General features: G+C 46.5%; 1 protein-coding gene across 1 annotated transcript in view; it reads right to left on the reverse strand.

Annotated features, from left to right (window-relative positions):
* AMPD3 (adenosine monophosphate deaminase 3) overlaps window positions 1-24,353 on the reverse strand; it is a 45,510-nt gene that overhangs the window by 15,666 nt on the left and 5,491 nt on the right. The window contains exons 3-6 of the mRNA XM_006885417.1: window positions 12,741-12,945; window positions 10,669-10,822; window positions 7,668-7,887; window positions 3,906-4,035 (exon numbers count right to left, since the gene is read on the reverse strand). Of these exons, the coding sequence (XP_006885479.1) occupies window positions 3,906-4,035; window positions 7,668-7,887; window positions 10,669-10,822; window positions 12,741-12,945 (709 nt within the window). The remainder of the gene's footprint in view (window positions 1-3,905; window positions 4,036-7,667; window positions 7,888-10,668; window positions 10,823-12,740; window positions 12,946-24,353) is intronic.

The following is a 24,353-nucleotide window of genomic DNA, read 5'->3' on the forward strand; positions in this document are numbered from 1 at the left end:
AAAAAAAAAAAAGAAATACACAGAGACCTTAGACCTCTCCCCACATTCCATGGAAAGGCGTTTCTCTTTCAGAAGGGATAAAAAGGGGTCCCAAAAACTTTATGAGACTTAAGTTTAGTTCACAGATGCTTCTATGACACCAGGTTGTCCCTGTCTGTCTCTTGCCTTTCTGGTCTGTCTCTTTTAAACTCTTCTGAAGATTCATCCTGGATGCCACACCTCTCAACACTGACATTTCTTCAGGCCTGGTCACTTTTCTTCTCACTATATGCTCTCTCCACACTATATGCTCACTTAACAATAACAACAACATAGAGAGAACTCTGTTGGCCTAGTGGACAGAAAGTGATGCTACCAAGCCAAAGGTAGGAGATTTTAATCTGCAGCCCTTAGGCCTAGTTTTAATTGTTTTTGGTCAAACATTCTTCTAAGTGGCATAGCACTGGTCTGTCCATTTACTGTACAGAGGTAACTCATGCCTGCTGTGAGGCTGAACACTGTGACACTGATGAGTCTAATGTGATAATGGTTACCCATGGTGGACAGTGTTGGGTGGAGCTCCCAGATTAAAACAAGCTTGGAAGCAGGAGTGGCATCCACTTCCTTAAATAGTTTGCCTCCAGAAACCCTATGAACTTGGAGAAACAATGAAAGTTATACAAGCGTTCAGGTCTTTCATTCATAGGGTCGCTATGAGTTGCCTACGACTTGACAGCACTTAACAGCAACAACAACATATGCTCTCTCCAGAGGTGATGTGACCCATTGCCAGGCCCATAGATAGTCTCTTTACGCCAGCAAGTTGTCAATCAATATTGCCGGCCATCAGCCCCGGAAGTGTACATAACTACTTACTTGACACCTCCACTTGAAAGGCACCTCAGCTTTAATGCCAAAAGCTGACTTTCTGTCTCTGGAAAGTCCACCTCAGCCCGAGCCTGGTGGTCTTCCAGGTCTGAGAACATTTTTCAAGCAGGACATCTAGGAGTTGTCCTGGGCCTACGCGTCCCCAACAGTCAACTAGTCCAGTCAAGTCTACTTTCTAACTACGTCTCAAGCACCTGCAATGTTCTCTAACCTCACTGCTGGCATAGGAAGCTAAGCCTTCAGCTCTCACGCCTGAATAAAGACAACGATCTCCTCCTAACTGGTCTTGCCATTTTCTTCTCATCCAATCCATTCTCTACACTAGAGAATCTAGAATTTCTTTTTAAAAAAAAAATACAATTTTATTGTGTTATGAAATATGTTACATCAATCTAAAGAAGAGGTCTCTGCTCAAACGACCTGTCCCCTACCATTTTCCCACATCCCTCATCTCCATTCTCCCCTTTCTACTGTGCTCTGCTCACAGAATTGCTTTCAGTTGCTTGAATATGCCACACACTCCCCTTAGCCACTATCTTTAAAGAAATGAAGCCCTGGCTGATCTGAGAGGTGGGCTGAAAGGAGGCCCTGGTGAGAGTGACAGCAACCTCACAAGCTGAGTACTACTATCTGCTGACAGACTGCACTCTGCGGTCACTGCTGTGGCCAACTGGGCACACTGCCAAGGCTGTGATGAGGAGGCGGGCTGACCTCAGACCAGCGAATGCTGTTTATGGCTGGCCAGGCATCTCCAAGTCACGCCAAACCAGACATCTGATCTACAGACCATGTCACCGGCCACCTCATTCACTCACTCACCAGGACTCTTTGTGCCATGTATCTTGCCACTCATAGCAGGAAGACAGACCCCTGGACATTATAGAAATGAAACTTCTTTGAGCTGTTTTGACATCCAAAGCACCCCAGTGCTTATACAGCTTAGGTACTAGACTGGGCTCATGGAGACCCCCAAGAAAGGGTCAGCCTGGCTTAGATCAGCTGAATACAGCTGGGCTCAACTATCTCAGCATGACTCAGGACATTCTGCGTCTGTGGTTGTGTCTTCCAGCTTACCTAGCAAACAACACAGAGGTCCAGCCAGTCCTTCCCTCCATGACTCACAAAAAACAACTGAACAAGCTGTTCAGTTCAACAAGTTCAGGAAGCATCCAATCCAAAGTTCAGAACACCAAAAAGTGACTATTTTAGGAACAAGTTAAAGAGATTTGGATGTCAGTGTTTTCATTTCACCAGAAAATCTAAGTTAATTCCCTGATCTCAATTAGATCCAGGTTTAAACAAAACAAATTACAGAGTTTCTAAGCAGGGATGGCCAATGCCAACTTAGTCCACATCCACACCCAGAGCAGCCATCAATAATAGACTGCTGAAATCCTTGTCACTAAGCTTCAAAAGTAGTCTCAACAAGTCACTTGCAATCAATCCATTTGGCAAAGAAGATAACATATCTGTTATTCCTGATATGACTACTTAAAGCAAAGTGGAAAAGGCCTAATTCTAACCAAACAGCAAATACACTCAACCCCTTGTGCTTAGCTCCGAGCAGATAAAAAGAAAGACCCATTGACACAATCCTGCTGGTTGAAACTAAACGTGTCATAATCCCTCATCTGCTCTGATGATGCAGACAATTCAACAAACATCGACCACAAACATCTATGGCCACAGCTCCCGCCCTCAGAGCACAAACAAGCCTGTCCCAGTGACACTGGCAGGCACCTGAGACACACAGAAGCAGCTCTGCCAGTCCATTGTACCCATTCCTAAAAGGAAGTCAGTTCTCCACCACAGCACAGACTTGGGTGGTAAGTGAAGCAGCTAGCACCCAGGAAGCAGGCTTCATCGTCACCCAGGAACAGAAGACTCAGGACCAGCTCTGAGCAGACCTGGGACGATCTCTGTGGAATGAAGCAAGAGGCAGAAAAGAGGTCACATTGGTTCTAGAACCACAGCCTCTAGTTCCCAAGACATCAATCAAGGCCATCTCTGTGTAGATTATATTTACTCTCAGGGGTACAGAGAACCCCAAGGAGAGGCATCAGGAAGCCTCAGAATCCCCCATCAGGATTATTTGCCACGTTCCAGCCAGAGAACAGATGATTGGCCCAGGTACACCTGCTGGGGTTGCACCTCAAAAACAAACAGATGTGACGTGGGAGTGAGAGTCAGTGCAATAATAGAGGACAGCTCTGCCCAGGTGGCAGGAAGCACTCAGGCACACGCCATACATGAGGGGACCGGGCTGCACAGGCTGGGAGAGGACCTTCCTGGAACACCCATTTGGGACTGCACTTGACATGTGGGATACCCTCTGATCAGGGTTAAGAGATGACTATGGTATAATGGTAAGGAATTGCACTGTCAAAGGCACATGGTTCGAATCTACCAGGTGCTCCATGGAAAAAGACAGACAGTCTCCTCCCATGTGATTTACTGTCTCTTAAACCCCACTGGAACTCTGGTGGCCTTCGTGATATGCTGCAACCTCAAAAGCATGAGGTTCAAAACCAGCTGGACAGTCAGCTATGAGTTGGTTCCAACTAAATGGTGTATAGCAAAGAGATGATTACAGCATCCACCTGATTAGAACAAGTGGTGTTGAAGGTTAAAACTCCAGGCTGTCCACTTAGGTAGTGTCTACCTAGAAATTCTCAAGATACTTCCCCAGGCTCCTCATACTCATTAACTGAAACCAGCCTCTCTTTTCTTAACCCATCAAAATAGGAGTTCGTGCCAGACACTCTGGAACTTTACAAAGCCATGTCCTGTCCCCCAAGGGAAAGGACACATCCTAACAGACACACAACCTGGACAGAGGCTTCATTTATGGAGATATCAAGCACTGTGTCAGCCACTACTTGAGGCAAGGAATCCATGTCTCCAGTCTTCTTCCTGAACAACACAGCTGACCTCCCTCAGCTGGAGACCCTGATTATCACAGGGACAGGGCTCTGGGCCTCTCAGGAGGCTGGGAGGGACAGGCAGGCTTGGTTCTGAACACTGGCCCACTCACGCACCTTTCTCACGTTATAGAAGTCTCGGTGGGGGTTACTCTTCAACTCTTTGAATTCAGACATTTCATTTAACATCTCATGAAGGCTGAACTTGGATTCCAAAAAGTTCAGTCGCCGGTGACAATACGTTTTCCTGCAGGTTGAGAGAAAGGGGAGAAACCGTACATGAGAAGCTGCAGTCAAGCTCTCTCGCTTGGAGACCTGCAGTGACAGACACTGTGGTGGAGGACTCAGGCAGCGTGACCTGGGGAGGGTAGAGGGGTTTCTCTCTTTCTAATATCTCAGTTAATTATATAACCATATTTGAGTACTCCATAAATTAAGTAAAGCATTAACATATGGAGTGGCAGAAAGCGGACTCTGGAACTGAATACAGGTTCTTCCATTTCCCATTTTATCTGCACAGACCTCTGCTGAGTGAACATGGAGATGGTAATGCCCAAGATGAAAGTGAAGTTAAATTGCTTCCTGTGTCTGAACGAAATGCTCAATAAGTCTCCCTCCCCTTCCTTACTCCTTTCCTCAATCAGCCCCCTCTGTCTAGTCAATTTCAACTCACAGTGATCTCATGTGTCTCAGAGAACTGTGATCTGGAGTTTTAATGGGTGATTTTTCAGTAGTGCTCCAGGTCTTTCTGTGGAGAAGCCTCTGGGTGAACTCTAACCTCTCACCTTTCAGCTTGCAGCCAAACACATTAACCATCTGTACCACCCAGCGATCCTGTCTAGTCTCTGGTGGCCTACTGGGCAAAGAGTTGTACCACCAACCCAAAGGCAAGTGGTTTGAATCCACCACCTGCTTTGCAAGAGGAAGGGAACTCTCCCATGTGATTTACAGCCTTAGAAAACCTACAGGAGGGGCAGCTAGCTGTGAGTCGGTTTTCAAAGGCACTTAACAACAACAGTGGTCCCACCTATCTGCAATTACCTCTAATTCCTTGACAGGAGTTGAACTTTTCTGCCTAGATCAATAACATAGTTAATCTGCCCCATGTGGAGTGAAAGGGTACCCTCCTCTTGACCTCCTCCAAAGCCAAGATTTGAGGCATTCTCTACTTAGTTAAGAGTAGGCTGTTTTGTTTCATGGATTAGGAATACAGGAGTGTTTGTTATTTGGACAGAACTCTCTGTCAGACTGAGGGCCTCAGGAACTTAAGGACAAGGAGAGGTTCTCCCAGAAAGGGGTGGGCGTGGGGGGCCACACATTGATCGTGGCTGACATCCTGTGGTGTGAAGTGTTCTAAATGGCTTTCCTAGCCATTGAATTTTACTTTCCCATGTGGATGGGCGTAAATAAGCTAACAGGACGTATTAGTCTATCCACAAGGGGATTGGTCTGTCTCTCTCTCTCTCTCTCTCTCTCTGTCTTTCTCTCTCACCAATCCACAAGGGGAAGAGCTAGTCTCACCATTACATGGAAGGGATCCACGACACAGCAGGAGGAACCTCACCACCAGAAAAGAGCAAGCAAGAGAATGCCACTCAATCTTCAGGAACAGATATTCTTGAGAAAATCAGACCAGAGCCTCCAGGAGCAGCTGTCATAAGGGCCACAGCAGAGAACCAGAAGCCGACAGGAGACAGAGCACACCTTAGGAATGCTACCCTGCGTGGAACCAGAACTAAGAGCCTTTAGCTCAAGTTTGGTGGAGGCCCTGAGGTGGGGGAAGGGAGGACAGCCATAATCAGCAGGACTAAGGACTCTGTAACACTGACCTAAAGCCACAAGGCTCAAGGCTGAGGCGGCTGCAAGTACATTTCAGAAGTTGATTGTATTCTGCTAATAACCTGATTGTTTTGGAGCAGGAATGGCATCCACTTCCTAAATAGCATGTCTCCGGAAACTATGAACTTTGATAAATGTTGATAGCTGTAGAGGGGCTTCAGGCCTTTTGCTCATAGGGTCGCTGTGAGTTGTGCTCGACTCAAAGGCAATCAACAACAGCAACCACAATAACCTGATTATGGCTTTTTTACTTCCCCAATATGGTTCTGTGTAATCTGTGAGTTCACACTGAATTTTGGAGCCAGTAAAGTAGTAAGATTGTGGTTGGGGCGAATAGAAAGGGATGTGGAAGCACGGGGGACAAGTCTGACCTCATGAGAACTGGTTTTGTGATGTCGATGTTGTTGATGGGGACAGTTCCCCTTTGTGAAATTGGTAAAGGTCAGAATGTCCATCCCCACAGGGCCCTTCCTCTTTTTACACATGCTCACATCCACACCACCAGGAACTTTCAATCACAGTTCAGGCCTTTCTGCTTCCCTGTGCCCTCAAACTGCTGCTCCCCTCACATTTAGTCCTCTGTTCTTAAAAAAAAAGTGCCTGCTGGCCCAGTGGACAGTACAATCATCTGTGTGCCAAGACACATGCCAAAAGGAGACTGTAAGGGACAGCCACTGCCCAGACATCTCCCAGAATGTCCATTTTCCTCCATGTCCCTGCTGTCTCTGGGTTGCCCTAAAAGGTTCTCCTCACACTGGCTGTGCCTTCCAGGGGCTGGCCTGTCCTCTCCACGCCTTGGTTCTACCCTGCAGTCAGTGAGTCCAGAGCCAAATGCCTAGATCATGTCTGAACTCACTCTGCTCCCCACCCTTAGACACTAGCACTTTGTCCATTCCAAGCAAATCCCAAAAGGCAGGAGCAGAAAAGAGGTTCCTGAGCTCTGACTGGCACCTTCTCCTTCCCGAGTTTCCAGAAGTCAATCTTTGCTTGTGTCTACCCTTTGTGTGTCAGAGTCAAATTGTGCTCCACAGGAGGGTCAGTGGCTGGTTTTTTCAGAAGTCGATTGCCAGGCCTTTCTTCTGAGGCACCTCTGAGTGGACTCAAACTGCCAACTTTTCAGTGAACAGCTGAACTCAGGGGCTTTTCCCCCCTCACCCCCTGCAGCCCCTCACTTCTGCTGGGGCGCTCCAGCATGGCTCCTACAAGGCTCTTGTACTGAGGAAACTCTGAACTGCCATGACAGACTAGACAGTGCTCACCAAAAAAGTGCTCATCAAAAAGTTATTGTTGTTGTTGTGTACCGTCAAGTTAGAACTTCCTCATAGCCAACCTCCAGCGGCTTTTCAGAGACAGTGAGTCACATGGGAGATTGTTCTCTTTCTCCCTCAAAACAGCTGGTGGATTCATGCTGTTGGGTTGGCAGCACAAGCCCTTACCACAGGCCAGCAGAGTCCAAAGAGAGAGGGCTCAAATTCAGAAAGACAGTGACCTGCTAGGTTATCTCAAAGCCAAGCTCATGAAGCAACACAGAGGGTATTGTGACACAAAGTTCCCAATCTCCCTGCCACTCTCCCTTTTAGAAATGTGGAAAACCCAACATGTGAAGCAACTGTCTTCAATCCTCCACCATCTCCAGCAGTGCCCTAGGCTGGTAACTCAGCAAAGCTGTCACCCCTCCTGGGGAGCAGGTGACTGTCATCTTAAGGTATACAGGGACCACTAGCAAACTCTATGCTTATGTGTGCAAACCTGTCAGCTAGTAACAACTCTAAACACGTCAGCTCCTCTCCTTCCGGCCTACTCTTCCCAGGGCTGAAAGGTGGCAGGTTGTTGAAAAATGGCAAGTTGCCCAGGAGAAGCAGGGAGAGAGAGCAAAGGGAAATCATTACAGAAACCCCCACAGCACTAAGGAGAGGGAAGGTTACACCTTCAGAGATGACTTATGTGTAGGAAAGCCCAGTGCAGAGTGACCTACTTAGCCTTTTCCAGCAACAGAGGAGAATCCATCCCAAGAGAGATGGGCCTGGGGAGGAGACTTACGTGGGGCCGTCGGTGATGAGCGCCAGGATGTGGCTCATGTCCACTGTGTAGGTCTCCAGGTCAGGGTATGGCAGGCTGTGGGGCTCCTGGCGTTCCAGCATCTTCTTGTTGTCATACACGAAGAGGATGCCCCCTTGCATGCGGACCAGGTAATCCAGGTTGGGGGGTGCATCATCCAGGCAGTAAGGGTCTTCTTGGGGTTTGGGGGGAGGGTGGAAGTCTGCAAAACAGGATTGAGTGATGACAAAGTACCCTTGACCTCAAGAGATCCACAAGTCACATCCTGGCCACGCTCTCTAAAATCCAACCAGCTTCACTGATCAGTGAGACACGTCGCCCTTCTCAGCTTTACAGTTTCTCGTGGGTGTTTAACATTATGTCAATTTATTAATTCATCATGTGTGTTTTGGCATGTGACTAATTCCTAGTACATGACTGACACTTCACTAAGTTTGGTTTGTTGAGGTTTTCTTTTAAATTTAATAGAAATTACTTTCAGTTTCCAAGGAGCCCTGGTGACATAGTGTACAATGATGCATCAGCCTGTCAACCAAAAGGTTGGCAGTTCAAGGCTATGGAAGAAAGATGAGTAGTCTTGTCCTGTAAAGATTTACAGCTTCCAAAACTGATGGAGGGTCACTGTGATTTGGAAGTTATCTGAAAGCAGTGGGTTTCAGCTTCCATGGTGCTTTTGGGCCCTCAAGATGCTATACTCCCACTAAGAGAACAGACAGCACCTGGGACTGTCCAGTGGGAAACCACCCCGTTCCCTCACATCTTTCCAAGCCCAGAGCAGTCTATGAGCTAGAGGAGAAGCCTCCAGCTACTCATAAAATAGGGATTCTCTCTCTAACAGGGAGCTCTGGTGGCCTTGTGAGAAAGGAGTCACCACCATCCCAAAGGCAGGCGGTTTGGATCCATCAGCTGCTCCATGGGAGAAATGTGGGCAATCTATTCCTACACAGTTCATAGCCTCTGATAATTTACTAGATGGTCGGCTATGAGTCAGTTCCAACTCCATGGCAATGAGTTTGAGGGTTTTATTGAGTTCTCTCTCCTACAAAGCATAGAACAGCAATGAGAGTGTAGTGTGTTTTTCATGACTGTGGATTGAATTAGCCCACATGGGGCAGAAATTGGCTATTTCCAGCCTGTGAGACTTTGGACAAATCACACAACCTCTCTGATTTGATATCCTCATGCAAAGATAACACCTACTGCCTGGCAGGGCTCGTTGAGGAGCGGAACGTCCGTACACAAAGCCCAGCGTTTGCTCCAGCCTGGGCTGGTGGCAGCTCAGCAGCTGCATACTGGGTGGGCTTGGCCAATATGCAGAGAGCTGAAACCTCTCGTTCTAGTGCTGCTTAGCTTCAACTCATTTTTTGGCCAGAGAGAGAATTTATCAAGAAAATAGATTATCGTAGTATATGATAGTAATATATATGGCAAAAAGCAAATCCATTGCTATCAAGTGGCTTCCAACTCATGATTCTTTTAAAAAAAACCCCAAAACCCCACCGCTGTTGAATCAGTTCAAGACAATTGCCTTCTAGGGTTTCGAAGGCTTCACAGAAGCAAGTTGCCACATCTTTCCTCTGCAGAGCAGTTTGTGGATCGTACTGCTGATCTTTCCATTAAGAGCTGAGTGCTTAATCACGGTGCTGCCAGGCTCCTGGTGATAAAATACCATTCTAGAGTTTGTGTCAGGCTTTACTGCTGCCTGTTCTTGCCTATGCCAAGGAGAGGTGGGATCAACTTCCTTCCAGCAGACACGGTAAAGAGACCAGAAGGGCTGAGAGTGGCTGAGAGGTGGTAACAAATGCTCATAGGCAGGCCTTGGAGCTTCAAGGAGACAGTAGGCAAGAAGCCAACTTGGTCAGACTATCCAGGCACAGCCAGAGTCCCAGGCATTAGCACAGAGCACCAGGGCCTCACTAGCTCCCCACTAAGGCCTTTGTATTTAAAAGCCGATTGTTATTATATTTTGGAGGAACATTCTTCTAAATGGTACAGCACTGTTCTGTCAATATGCTGTACTGAGGTAACCTGGGGTTGCTGTGATGCTGAACCTTGTGCCACTGGGGTGTCAAATGCCATAACAGTTACATATGGTGGACAACGTTTGATAAAGCTCTCAGTTTAAGACAGGTTTGGAAGCAGGAGTGGCATCTGTTTTCTACACAGCATGCCTCTGGAAACCGTGAACTTTGATAAATGGTGATGGTTGTAGAAAGGCTTCAAGCCTTTTGTTCATGGCATCACTATGAGTCATACTCGACTCAATGGCAATGAACAACAACAGCAACTAACTTACAAGAGGGAGGCTTCCTATTTCCCTTGTATTATTTACCCTACATCCTTTGATGCTCCCAGACCCTTACACAGGCCGGATGTACTCACATCCCTGTTGCCCCTTTCCTGAACTCCACAGCCTAAAAGCAGCCTCAAGGTTGCTCACTGGACTTCATGGGCACCCTCTCACTTAACCCCCACAACAGTTCCAGGGACTAGACAATGTTAGTAGCCCCACTTGATAGACTGGAAACTGAGCTGGAACAATATCTTGCCTAAGGGTCCAAGAAAGTGGCAAAATCAAGATCTAAATGCAGGGATGTTTTAGTCCAAGACCTTTTTCCCTGTTGTAGAACATGTCTTCAGATCTACCGCCATCGCACCCCACCACCAACTCAGCAAGTGCTGGCTTGTCTGATAGTATTGTTTAATATTCCACACAAGATTGTTTCTCTCCCCAATATCAGAGACTGACTTCCATCCCTCTTTTTCTATTAACATCTAACACTCAGCTCTATACAGGACTAGGCCTATAGTGCAAAGAAAAGCCCTGATCTTTGGAGAAAGCAGCCCATATCATTGTAGAAGTTAATACTCGGGTCCTGCCTTTAGACCATCATCTGGGGAAATGCATCGAGCCAGCAGAGTTGGGACCAATGCTTGGATCATGCCTGCATTCAGAACCCCTCCACTGGTCACAGCACCGTACCTGGGAGGCCTTCTTCCAAAGAGGCTCGTTGATGACCCAGGTATTGAGCTGTGGTCCGAGGGAAGCGGTGGTAGGCGAGCCGGGCATACTTCTCCCGGATCATCAGGGCCTTGGCCAGGCTCTTGGCGGCCTGTTCATAGTCCTCCACAGTGATCTGCAGGAAGGAGGTATCCATAAAAGAGTTACCACAGTAGGCCTGACACTTCTCTCTGTAGAAAGACCTAGCATAAGGACGGATGGAAACAGTAACACAAGGAGGAACAAGGAAGGGTGATAGCACATTGGGGTAGTTGCAAGCAATGTTGGGAAACAAAATGCCTATAAACTGTTGAATGCAAAACTGATTTCCCCTGTAAACTTTCCCAAAAACCACAATAAAAGATGTTTTAAAAATTATTGCAAGGTTTGACCCTTGCCCAGGAACTAGGATTTCAGGAGGTTCCCACCACACCTAACAGATAAGAAGTGTTCACTATACCTCAAGTGTTTGTGTAAACAATATGGTTAATGTTTTGCCAATCCCAGTCTTCTGATTAAATCCAGGCAGTCACCCCAATTCACCCAGTCACTAAAACCTACTGACATATTCTATGTGCCAGTTTTTTTCCATAAATCTTTTTTTTTTTTTTACTTCCCTGTAACCCATTTTACAAAGAAGAAAACTGAGATCCAAAGAGACTCAATAACTTATCAGGAAATCACAAAGTCAAATCCAGGGTCTGAGTTACTTTATTTCCCAAGTCCATGGACAGACTACTTCCCCAAACTGCCACCTATTTGAGGAAGGAGGTAAGCTCCCACTTTCAGGGAGCTCATTCATCTCCGTCTGGGAGGGATGAGTCTCTTAGAAAGCTGATGTTCCTGAGGAGATGCCAGCCAAGCAGTGACAGCAGGGGACACAGGACATGGCAGAGAGAGGAGAGTGGGAGACAAAGGCCTGGAATGTCCCTCCTTTGCTCTCATGATTAAAATGTCATGTTTTGTTTTCAAATATTTTAGACATACAGATCACAACTAAAGATGGTATAATAGACACCCATGTACCTATCTTCTAAATTTAAGATTAGTGCTTCTTATTATTGTTTCAGACTTTTTTTTATAGTATTAGGGAGCTCTGGTGGCCTAGTGGGTAAAGAGTTGCACTGCCAACCCAAAAGCTGTTCCAAGAGAGAAAAATGGGCAATCTGCTCCTGTGTGATATACTGCCTCTGAAAACCCACTGGAGGATCAGTTATGAGTCGGGTCAGACTCACTGGCACATAACAGTAAGTATAGACGTATGTATATGTAAGCATAGACGTATGTATATGTACACAAAATATTTGCCATTTTAGCATTTTTCCCACGTTCCATTTAGTGTCATTAATTACATCCATATTTGCACCCACTAACATTATCTGTGTTCGGAACTTTCCATTACCCTTTTTTAAAAACTTTTTTTCATTTTATTTTATTATTTTTGTGTGTGTACCATCAAATCAGGTCTGACTGGTACAGGAGGAGATTGCTCTTCCATCACCCTTAACAGAAGAAGCGCCATGTTCCATAAGCAAAGACTTCTTCTCTTCCCTCAGAGCTTTTATAAAGGAAATAAACGTTTTTATAAAAGGAATAAAGGGAACCTCAAGGTACAGCTAAAACACAACCCTTTCTGAAGGTAAGTGGGTGAGAAAAATTGAATCAGCAATAACCTTTCACCTATTTCAAACAAACCAAGTCTTTGACTCCATTAAATATTTGGAAGTAGTAAAGGGATCAAGCTGGTACCTTTCTTAATGAGTTATAGGGACAAAGGACAGCATTCACAGAATAGCATAGAAGAGTGTCAGCCTATAGCCCTGGTTCTACATCACTGGGACACCAGGACATGGGTATGTTCTCCTAGACACATCCATTCCCACAACCTCCTCTAAGACACTCCTCTCTGGCCTCCAGTACCTCCCTCCCCAATACCCATGAGACAGGGCCAGGCTTCTAATGACTTGAGAGGCCCCTGGTCTCTGCATACAAAACACACACCACACTCACACAGGCCCCTGCAGGAGTCACCAGGAAGTGGGGAGACACCTTACCCCCGCACAGTAATCTCCACTGATGGTGACCCGCTGGAACTCGGGCATAGCATAGGGTGCCGGTGTGGGCTGGGAAGTTGGTCCAACGACCACAGGGGTCGTGGGGGACATAGCTGGACTGGCTGCTGGAGGGCCTGTCCAATCTTGCTGGGCTGGCATCTGCAGAGACAGGGACTGCGACCGAATCATCTTGAAACTTTTCTTTCTACGAACCAAGGACAAGGAGAAATGGGAAACATCAGCAGCTAATTGGGCTGAGGTCTCTAAGTAGTGATAAGGAGTCTTTGCTACATACATGGCACAATATTTTCGCTCTGATTAATCACTGGTGCTGTCCCTACCATGAAGAAGTTTCAAATCATTTATGCTTTCACCTAACACATCTCTCAGAATGAGAGCAAGAATCATCCTCCAGACCTGAGGTCACTAAGAGCATCTTCGACTCAGAAACTCACTGCCTTCTAGTCAGTTTCAAGTCATAAGCACCCTCCACTGGGTTTCCGAGATTAGAAATCTGAATAGGAGAATCCCTTCTGAATTCAAACTCAAAACTCAAATTCTGCCATAGAGTCGGATCTGACTAATAGCTGCCCCTCCGGTGGGTTTCTGAGGCTGTAAAACAGCATCAGAGGAGATGGCTCATCTTCTTCCTCATTGCTCTATGTACCATGTGGGTTTTCAGAGGCAGTAAGTTGCATGAGAGGAGATTGCTCATCTTTCTCCATTGGTAAATTCTAACTGTGTGCCCTTGGGGCTGGCAGGGCAGCTCCTTACCTCATTAGAATAAAGTAAATACAGAAAACAGGTAGCCAGAGACAGACAGGCAACTCACTGCTCTAACACCAGAGGGCAGGAGAGGTGAGGATGACATCAAAAGAACCAGGCTCTCCCCACAGACAGCTAGCTGTCGATTTGGCCTGACGTCAGAGTAGAACTGGACTCCACAAGGTTTTCAGTGGCTGATTTTTTTTTAAAGCAGGTCACCAGTCCTTTCTTTCAAGGTATCTCTGGGTGAGCTCCATCTTACCTTTTAGTTAGCAGCAAAACACATTAAATATTTGCACCACCCAGAGACTCAATCTTCAAATGACACAGCACTGTCTTGACATATGAACAGTCTCCACAAAGAATATGAACAGAGTCACAGCTAGACAATCACACCATATTTCACTGGGTGAGAAATTTGGGGCTTTAGATCCAAAAAAGATCATGCCAATCAACTGGTCTAACCTCACTGCTTTAGAGAGGAGTCATGAGTCCAGAGATGGGAAGGAGCCCAAACCAAGTGAAAAAAGCAAGGTGGCCACGAGACCCTATCCTCCTGCCTCCTGGCACCTGCCCGATCCAGCCACCCCCACAAGCAGCATCAAGCCTGATGTTTTCTGGAGCGAGAGCTCATCTGGATCTCGGGTATTGGAAGGGATTTGAACAGCATCGATTTCAGGTCCCTCTGATTCTATCACCTTAAATGATGATCTCACTAATTCTTTGTGGGAAAGGAACACAAGGTTTGGTTCAAATACCACATGCTCGCGTTTATATGCAAGTCTGTTTTGTGACGACATCGCCTTGCTCATTCATGAAATAGCACCGTTTCAAATGATGTCACCTCAAGTCCTGGAGACACTCAGGAACTAAGCAGCCATTACTGGAGTCATCAGCACACCTGGCTCACATGTCTCCTTCCTCCATATAGAATCCAGTCTTCCTTCACTGCTGCTCAATGAATTCTGCCTTGATTATATCACTCAGTCAGTCATTGAAGAGTCAATTCTGACTTATAACAACCTTCCACAGGGTTTCCTAGGGTGTAAATCTTAACCAGAAGGGACTGCTCATCAGTGGAGCCACTGATAGATTCAAACCTCTGGTGTAAACAAAGATACCACACGTGGATCGCTTGACCAGAAAGTTCTTCTCCTATTGTTTCAGAGTCTAGACATCAGCTCTATTGGGATGGCTGGTTTTCTCTTTGTCTGTTGTAGAACAACGTCTTTGTTTCTTCAGCTTCTATGGGCCAAATGTTCCTAGGTAACCTCTGTGTGTCCTGGATCTTCCCCCTTGTAAAGGACTTTCCGGGTCCTGGTCCAAAGAGACATACCCAACTCCTGGTGATTATTTCTTGGTGACACTGAGGTTCCCCATCTCAACTCTCTTTCCTCTCCTTTAACGTAGATAAAATCTAGTGCAGGTCACACACTAGGCAAACTGCTCTTACATCCAGTTAGAGACTGCAGGCATTAAGGGATGAAGCATTCTACTCTTCATCCTTTTACAACTACTTGGTTTATCGGTTCATGGGAAATCATTACATAGCTTCCACATTTACCATTAGAGCCATGTATTTGTAGACACACAGTTCAATCTATGACAATTTCCAGCACCAGAAATTAACTGACTACTTGTGCCACCCTGTGCCAAAGCAGCACAGCTGCCTTCTGGCATTTATCCCACCAAACCAGTCTCCAGCTCCCCACAGAGGACTCTGTGACAACTGGGACCCATCAGAGCCATCATACCTTCTCCTTTCCAAGCACCAAACCATAAACTCAGACTCATCACCGTCAAGTCATTCTGACCTATTGTGACCCTCTAACGCTTTCTGGGGCTGTAAACCATCACCAGGGGAAATTTCCCATCCTTCTCTCTTAGAGGAAAGAGCTCTGGTGGCGCAGCCTGTAGGGCGTTGCACTGTGAACCCAAAGGCTGTGCCTCTCTGGTTCAAATCCACTAGGGGCTCCAGGGGAGAAAGATGGGCAATCTCTTCCCCCGCGATTTACAGTCTCAGAAACCCACTAAAGGGTCAGCAGTCAATTCCAATGCAGAGCAGCTGGTGGTTTCAAACTGCCAAAGTTACAAGTCAAGAATGCTGCACCCTAAAGATGAGGACCCCCCGAATCCCTTCAAGCACCAGTGATATTCACTAGAGATAAAGGTCCTCCTGTGACCCTTCACTCAAGAAATCAACTGATTTCTCATTCGGCCTCACAGCCCACCCAATACGACTGTCTTCTCTTTGCTCCTGGCAGCTCTCCTTCGACAGGCCTGCTGCCAATTTCTCCATAACTACAGTTATCTTCCCTCTTTATCACATCTACCACTTGCCACAGTCTTCTGATTCTTACTTGCCACCTGTGGTATCACCTCACTAGGAGCAAGATTGTTTACCCAGGAGATGGAGCTGGCCCCTTTCATTCACCTTTGCCCTGTCTCAAGTGCGCTCAGCTGCTTCAGGAAGTCAACCTGAACGTGGGGATCCCCTGCCTCAAGCTCTTCCGGCTGCCAGCTATCAGATGAAGCTGAGCCAACATCCTGCCTGAAGGAAGATGCCAACTCGTGCAGTCATTCCTCAGAGGTAGCCTTGCGTTGAGAGGTGAGGTTCTCTATTGGCATTTTCACATGCTCACGCCCACAGGAAGATCCATTAGTTTTGGGTTTCCTCTCACGTTCTAACAGGCTCAGTCAGGTCCCACGAGTCACTCACATGCAGCCACATCACCGTCTGTATCTCTATGCCAATCTCACGCATGTATGCCTCAGTCAGGCTTCCTGAGGCCTGACACCGCTAACAAGAAATATCAGGTAAAGCTGAAGGCGTGAGAAGAAAAACAAAAACCCCCACCACGACCAGAAAGCTGGAGGGCTGTCTGAACCAAGAACCCCCAGCATGGTTCTGCTGTTTTTAGCTATTGTCAAGTCTGCTCTGCAGACTTGTCCTGGTGGTTATCTTCATTGGGAGCGCTGCTGGCCTGGTCCATAGGGAATTGCACTAAACCAAAAGCCACACTTCTCTGACCATTCAAAACCCATCAGAAGCTCCTTGAGAGCAAGATGGGCAATTTCCTCCTGCGTGGTTAACAGCCTTCAAAACTCAACAGGAGGGCAGCTCTGAGCCAGTAGTGAATGGAAGACAATGAGAAAGAACCTTTATAGAATTAGGTTACCAGGCCCTTTGCTCTGTGAAGCTACTGGCTGGGTGTGAACTGCCAGCCTTTGGCATAAACTATTTGCACCACCCCGGCTCCTAGCTTTCTCCTAGAAATGCCCATATTCTTTTGCTGTTTTGAGAAAGTCAGCAGCCACCAGCAGATGTCCAAGACTTCTCCTTGAAGATCTATGTTATGGCTATAACCCTGGTCTTCAGGTGACCTTCAGATTGTCATATGTAAACACCTGTGAGTCAGGAGCCCAAACTTTACAGGCACAACAAATAGGCTAACTAACAATAGATGAGTCCACTCTTTAAGGCCCACTCATCTAAGCAAGGGTTGGTAATAACCAGAAGCTCCTATCTCAGGGAGTTGGAAAAGCAAAATAGAGCTCAAAGAGAGGGCTCTGTGCTCATTTTCATTACTGCATAACAAGTTAACACCCTTCAGCCTCAACTCATGGTGACCCACAGGTGCTAGAGTAGAACTGTGCTCCATAGGGTAACCAACGGCTAATTTTTCCAGAGTTAGATCACCAGGTCTTTTTTCTGAGGCACTTCTGGGTTAGAATATCCACTGAATAGCACATAGCTCTGTAGGTCAGAAGTTAGGGGTGTAGGGCTTGGATGGTTTCAAAGTCCAGGCTATCTCAATCACTCATTGCTGTTGGGTCAGAATTGCCTCACAGCTGGCCCTCCAGTGGGCTTTTGGAGGCTTAAAGGAGCCTCTCCTGTGGAGACGCTGGTAGACCGGAATCCTCAGAGAGGCGCTCCATTTGGGTTAACAGTACAACTCTCTACATCCAAAATCAAACTGTCAGCCCTGCTGGATTAGTATCCGCAGGCCTTGGGAAAGAAATTAAAACTTTCAATTGTTGGAAGAATTCAGGATTTTTGCTGTCAGCCTGGGGTCATGTTCAGCTCCTACAAACCTCTCTCTAACCCTTGTATGTAGCCTCCTTCGAAGGCATGAGTGGCATATTATTCTAGTTCTTTGAATCTCTCCTGCTTCGCCTCCCCTCTCCTATTAGCGTGAGAAATCTCTCTTCTTCTGAAGTCTGTGTGATGATATCTGGCCCACAGAGATAATCAGTCTATTTTAAGGTCAATCTAAAATAGTGTAATCACAGGATTGACTTGTGTTTACAGGGGTTAGACATGGAAAAGGGGCGTCTTTGGGAGCCATGTTGGAAATTCTGACTTTCACGGACGCACAACCAAAAAGAGTGGAGAACAGTTAGCAAGTGTGTGTGTTTGTGTGGTTTGTGTGCCCTATACATGGCACAATTAAAAAAAAGTCACCATAAATTTTACCTGAAGTATAAAAACAAGGTCTCTTATCTGGATAGGATCCCGAAGAGTACCCTCCCTATCCCTCCCACTAAGGCAGCCTGAACTTGAATACTTCCGAAAGTGCCAGAGAGTTCACCACATTCATCCTGAACAAAACATCAGCTTTCAATCATTTATTGAATAAACATTTACCAAGACCTCATCTGGGCCAAGTCTGTGCCAGAAACACTAAGTTAAAAAGGCATGATCCAGTGACACAGTTAGAAAGCACTTCCTGTGTTGGCCCATGACCTTCCTCTCCATATTTCCACCTGCTGCACCAGAGTGAGCCAGCTCCCTCTGCCACCAGAGAGATGCTGAAATACTTGACCTCCTCTCCCTCCCTCACGATGCATGCACACCTGGCAGAAGCTCCTGCCAAGAAGCTGTCAGGGCATCAGTGTGCAGACTCTCAACTTCAGGCCAAGCTTGAGGACCCAAAGGGCCAGGCAGCAACCTTGTTATCCATGCACGAAACTCTGCCCAGTCCTGAGCCATCCCTACCACGATGGTGGAGATCATGGGGATGACCCATATAAGATGGGGCAGGGGTTTGGCTTGTTCATAAGGTCACTATGAGTCGTCAACTTGATGGCACCTAACAATAACATAGGCATTCCTCTTGGGTCATAGGCCCTTCCTGCTGAGCCAGGTCCTTAACATATGCCGTTCCTGATTGTCTCGCCCTTTTCCCCCCGTCACTCTTATTGCCATCAAGTTGGGTCTGACTCATAACTAACTCCCCAGAAGGCTTTTAAGGCCATAAATTGCACAGGAGACTGCCCACTTTTCTTTCAAGGAGTGACTGGTAGATTTGAACTGCCAGAGAAACCTGACCTTTGGGTTAGCAGCACAATTCTTTATGCACTATGCCACCAGTCAAGTCATGAGTCTCTTACCACAGCATCCCCTATATGGTATCCCTGACAGCTCTATGGCTCTGGGTTGCCCTCAGGGAAACTCACCCTCCCACCACTTCCCCCACTTCCAAGTCTCCCTCAAAGTTTGGAACCAGATCTTCATAGTCTTCCAGTTTTAATGTCTAATTTGTAAGTTAAACTCAAGTTTAAAACCCTCAGAGGATTTCCAGCATTCTAATAAGGAACGTTTCTTGGAAGCCCACTACCCTCTGCAGTCTGACCAGCAGGACTTCTAGGCAGGGAAGGACACCAGGAAGCCTTCGCCTCAGACTCTCAAATGTGGACACTGAGCAGTGAATGCCCTACTTCATTCTAGTACAACCATGAGCCAGGCCCTGGGGACAAGCAGGTAGATAAAATCTTGTACCCAACCCATAGGCTGGCTGTGCACTGACACAGAGGACCCAGATAGTCCAATAGAAAATTATCACACACTGTGTTTGTTGTAATGAGATGCCCTGGATATTTTGGGATCCCAGAGGGGACACCTAATCCAGACTGGGGGTGGGACAGGAGAATAGCAGGGACAGAGACTTCTGCATTATTCAGAAGAGGGGAGTATTTTAGGATAGGGAGGATTGTTTAACCCCAAATACTAGTCACTCCCCAACCTACCCCCCACACACACACACACTAAGAAGGTTTGGGAGCCCTGAGGCACCCCTCCAGATGAGAATTATTGCACTACAGACTCTGGACAAGAGTCACACAATCTGGACGTGAATGTCATCAAACTGGGCGCGCACTCTCCATTCCCACGGGCTTACCTGCTCCTATTGCTTACACTGTCCGCTGCACTGGCTCGTGTGGCTGGCGGTCAGGAGCCCTGACCTAAGGAGGGAGGGAGTAACTGAATAGCTAGCACAGCCCTGTGCTTGAGATCAGAGGTCCCAGCTTAGCCTACAGGCAAACAAAGAAACAAGTGATTGATGCTGTTGTGAGAAAGTGGCTGTGAGAAGTGTGCAGGGGTGCAAGGGCCACAGACGGTGCTCACTGTGTGAACTGTGGCCAGTGACCAGGCCAGTGTTGCTTTATTCACACACTTTGTAGTCACTTGATGTAGAGACTCACAGCATCACCTCGGCCTCTTCCAACACTTCCTCTTGCCTACTGCTTGTCCCCACTTGCCTCCTCTCCTAAGTGTCACTTCCCCTGGTCTCTCTCTCTCACACACACACACATACACACAAACACACACACACAGAGGGAGAGAGAGAGACAGACATACAGACAGAGAGACACAGAGAGAGAGAGAGAGAGTCACTTCTTGCCAGCAGCTTTACCTCCCTATAGATGCCAGTGTCAAGATGAAACACAAAGCACAATCTTCACCACCCTCTACACTGAGTTTTCCTGTGGGCTCAAGCGTGTCAGAGATTGTGCGGAGAGGGCTGTGCTCAGATCTGTTCACAGTGTTGCTCTGAGTTATACTCAATGGCACCTAACAAGAAGTGGGGAGGGAGTTGTGCTGCCATTTCTAAGGCAGGTGGTTTGAGATCCCCCCCCCCAGCTGCTCCAAGACAGAAAGATGGACAATCTCTTCTCACATGACTTAGAGCCTTTCAAAACCCACTGAAGGTTAGCTATGAGTCAGTTCCAACCCAACAGCACATAACAACAACTTTTTTAGCTTTAAAAGCAGATGAGTTGGCTGTTTCAAATTAAGTTTCTTTATCAATGATTCGGAATTAAAAAATTCGTTACATGTCCCTGTGGCTTTTTTTTAAAAAATGAACTATCCACTCCCTTCATCACTAATTAGAGTATGCCGAACATAATTTAAAGTTTTCTTGGTGACTTAGGTCGTGACTGTGGACATCAATAACATGCCAAACATCACGATCTGAGAAGTGTGCTAGCCCTAGGCTGCTGTGCTTTGAATTCCTGTATCTGCTTTTCATAATTATTTCCTTTCCTTCCTAAATGTTTCCTGTCAAATAATAACAATAACAACTACTTTAATAGTGTTATAAGCACTGATGTCGTAAGTATTATATGTGTATTAACTCATTTATTTCTCACACGGTTGCTCCTATTAATTAATATCTTCAATTTGTGGACCAGGAAACTGAGGCTCAGGGAATTAGCGGCATTAGCTGGAACCACATAGTAGGAAGTGAAGAGGCTGACACCTGAACCCAGTCAGTCTAATTCCAAAGTTGGTGCTTCTAATCACTGCAGATCACTCCTGTGACCCTACCTTCAGCTGTCCTTCTCCCACTTCTAAATTGCTACTTTAGATTGCCTACAGGATTAAGAAAAGCAATAGCCAAGATTATTAGAACTCTGTGTAAAGGAAAAATAGATATGAGATGGGAATGGGGGCCAGGGGTTGGGGATGCTGGCTGAAGAACTCAGGCAACATAGTCAGGTGTGTCAGAGATGGTGAGGCTGGCACAGAATGGGGTAGGGCGAGGCTGACTCAAGTTAGGGTATGATTCAGACCTGTTGTCTATAGGGTTGCTACGAGTCATACAACGTGCACTTTTTAGAGTAGATAAACCCTGTCTAGGTAAGGTCAAAGAAGGGAGAGGGAAAAAAATGTCTTCTGAACGGACTCATTTACTTATCTTCTTGTCTTTGCTCTGTTTTGAACCTCAGATTTTGAACCTAAGACTGACCATAGATAGTCTTTGACCCCAGGCAGAGTCCCTCTGGAAACCTGGCCACTGACCTCCTCATCTGCCTGGCCTGTAGAATGGATGCTTCTATGAGCAGCCTTGAGTGGGGGTTCCTGAGGCCAGTATCCTATCCTACTATCCTAGAAGGGATATGACTGACCCCCATGTAGCTCAGGTAGGTGCAGTAATCCTGACAGAGCATCTGGGATTACAGGTGTTCATCTCTCTTGCTCATTGCCCAAACTTGTCTTCCTTTTGAGAAAAGCTGTTTTGCTCCCATAATTCTAACTTATCTGACATATTTTGGGCGTGTTGCAAGGAGGGACTGGTCCTTGGAAAGGGACATCATGTTTGGCAGAGTGGAGGGGAGGCGAAGGAGAGGAAGACCTTTGGTGAGATGGATCGATTCTGTGACTGGAGCGGTGAGAATAAGTGTGTTTGAGATGGCTAGGTTGGCACAGGATAGAACAGCATTTAGAGCTCTTGTACATAGGGTTGCTATGAGTCGCAAGCGACTCGATGGCACATAACAACAACAACAACCTTTACATTTGACTTAAAATACACTTTAAAAAAAAAAGAAAAAGAAAAACACTGCAAAGAAGCCTTTTCCACTTGTCAGGAATATTCAAGCTTAGGGGAGTTAGAGAAGGTTTTAAAAATTGAACAGGAAGCCTTGTTTTTGTGTTAGTCTAAAACATAAACCTACAGATTCTGGGTGTCTTCTGGCTTGCCTCTGGTTCCAGGCCTGCAGGCACCTTCTCAGAAGACCCCATATCACTATTTATAATCCAGAGAGCTAAGGAGGCACCAGGTGTGGAGAGGGAGTTGGAGAGAGGCTGACTTCCATCAAACTGTTAACGTGAGACATGAAGGCAAAGGACACAGCCACGGAGGACTCTGGCAGATCTGACCAGCTTGTCATATAGCAGAAAAACAAGTCAATGGGTAGAAGGGGAATTAAGCCCATCTTCTCTCCATTTATTTGGAAGCCAGAGAGAAGTAGCAGGAAACAGTGTCCAGTGCCATTCCAGAGGTCTCCACTCCTAACTAGGGATGGGACAGCCCTGTGGTCAACTAACACGTGGGCTCTAAATCCAAAGCACATGGCTTCCAGTCCCTTCCTTGTCCCTCACTAGCCGTGAGTCCCGGGGTAAGTTAATTCCTCTGAGCTTTAGTTTCCTAATCGGAAAAGTCCAGATAATAAGACTATCCACTTTTACTTGAGAATTAATGTAAACTGCACAGTCCAGAATTTACCCCACCGGAAGCACTCAGGGTAATCCCCAGTCCTCACACATACCAACAAGGTAACTAGTATTATCAATTTCTTTTTACAGAGGAGGAAGCAGCACAGAAAGGGTTTCTAATTTGTCCTGAGTCACAGAGCTTACTAGTGAGTACAGAGAACAGGGGTTTGAAGCTCTGTGACCACTGTTGTAACAATGGGAGTGGGAGGCAAGGGTAAAGTGAAAAGTCTTTCATCTGCCAACTTTGCATTGCTCACCAACAGAGGCTAAGTCCCAGGCTGAGGCCTGCAGGCACAGAGAGGCTACACGCAGCCCTTAAAGTGTCAAAAAGGTAGAGGCAAACCAGGACCACCATGACCAAGTTAAGAAGTATGAAATACAGTTTTTACAGAGCACCTTCAGGAAAGCAAGGAGCCGCATTTGGTTAGCATAAGAGGGTTGGAGTAAAAGCATTTGCTGTTAACACTGAAAAGACATTAATTAGAAGAGGGCAATCTCTTTTTGCAGATGTCAGACCTGGCCTCACTCTGTAATGGGAACTAACTAGAGAAATATATTCTTAGCAATAAAATGTTAGGACTCCTCATCAAAAGTGGCTATAATGAGTGATTCACAACACAAAGAAGATCCTTGCAGACCATCTGGTCCATAATATTAGCCTTTCCAGTCAGCCAGTACCGTGTGGGCACAGACATGCACTCTGTGCCCGCCAAGGAAAGTCACACCGCTGGACCTGTCCACTTCTCCAGGCTTGTGTCACGACACTTTTCTCTTTAACCACACTGGTCTCCTCAAAAACTCTTGGCGTTCTTTTCTCTGGCTGACTCTTTCCTATACCTGGAAAAATTCCACTCAACTCCACATTGTAAGCTAAAATATCAACTCTTTGGAGAAAGGATGCTCTTAAAAAAGATGCTCTCACACCCTTTTCGCTCTCTCTCTCTCCCGCTTCCCACCCCCTTTATTTTCTTTTTTTTTTCTTAAATGTTATTAATTTTAATGAACATTTACAGAGATTTGGGGTTTCCATTCATTCCCCTTTATTTTCATCACCGGCTCCCCTTTATTTCCTAGATGCAGGTCTGCTGGCTTCTGACTGAGCTTGGCCAACAGGAGGTACAAGGAACAGCTGGAAGTCCAGAGAAGTATAAAGCCAGGGTTGCTTCCACTTCCACCTCTGTCCTGAAAGACATTTTGAGCTGCTATCTCTCTAGCAGCTCCATTGGATATAAATGGGCAATCTCCTCCTGTTCAATTTATAGCCTACAAAAACCAGCTGGGGGGTCAGCTACGAGTGGGTTCTGACTCAACGGCAATGAACTGAGTGACTGATTTCTCCTCTGCGGGACCAATTCCCAGCAGACAGGCCCACTACATGTCAGCTTCTCCAGCACCTCTCTCCACGGTCTCTCCCACCTTGGAATGGAAGACCCTTCCCACTGATCTCTTCTCGGCTCTCTACCACTTGTGTAACCAATTCCCCACATTTATTTCCAATATCCAAGTGGTTTCTGGTTAGAACTTCTAATTTCATTCATTTGCCCACTTAGTATTGTCTAGAT

Source organism: Elephantulus edwardii, unplaced genomic scaffold, assembly GCF_000299155.1.
Source record: "Elephantulus edwardii isolate Elephantulus edwardi_28Jun2011 unplaced genomic scaffold, EleEdw1.0 scaffold00044, whole genome shotgun sequence".
In the NCBI taxonomy this organism is placed as follows: domain Eukaryota; kingdom Metazoa; phylum Chordata; class Mammalia; order Macroscelidea; family Macroscelididae; genus Elephantulus; species Elephantulus edwardii.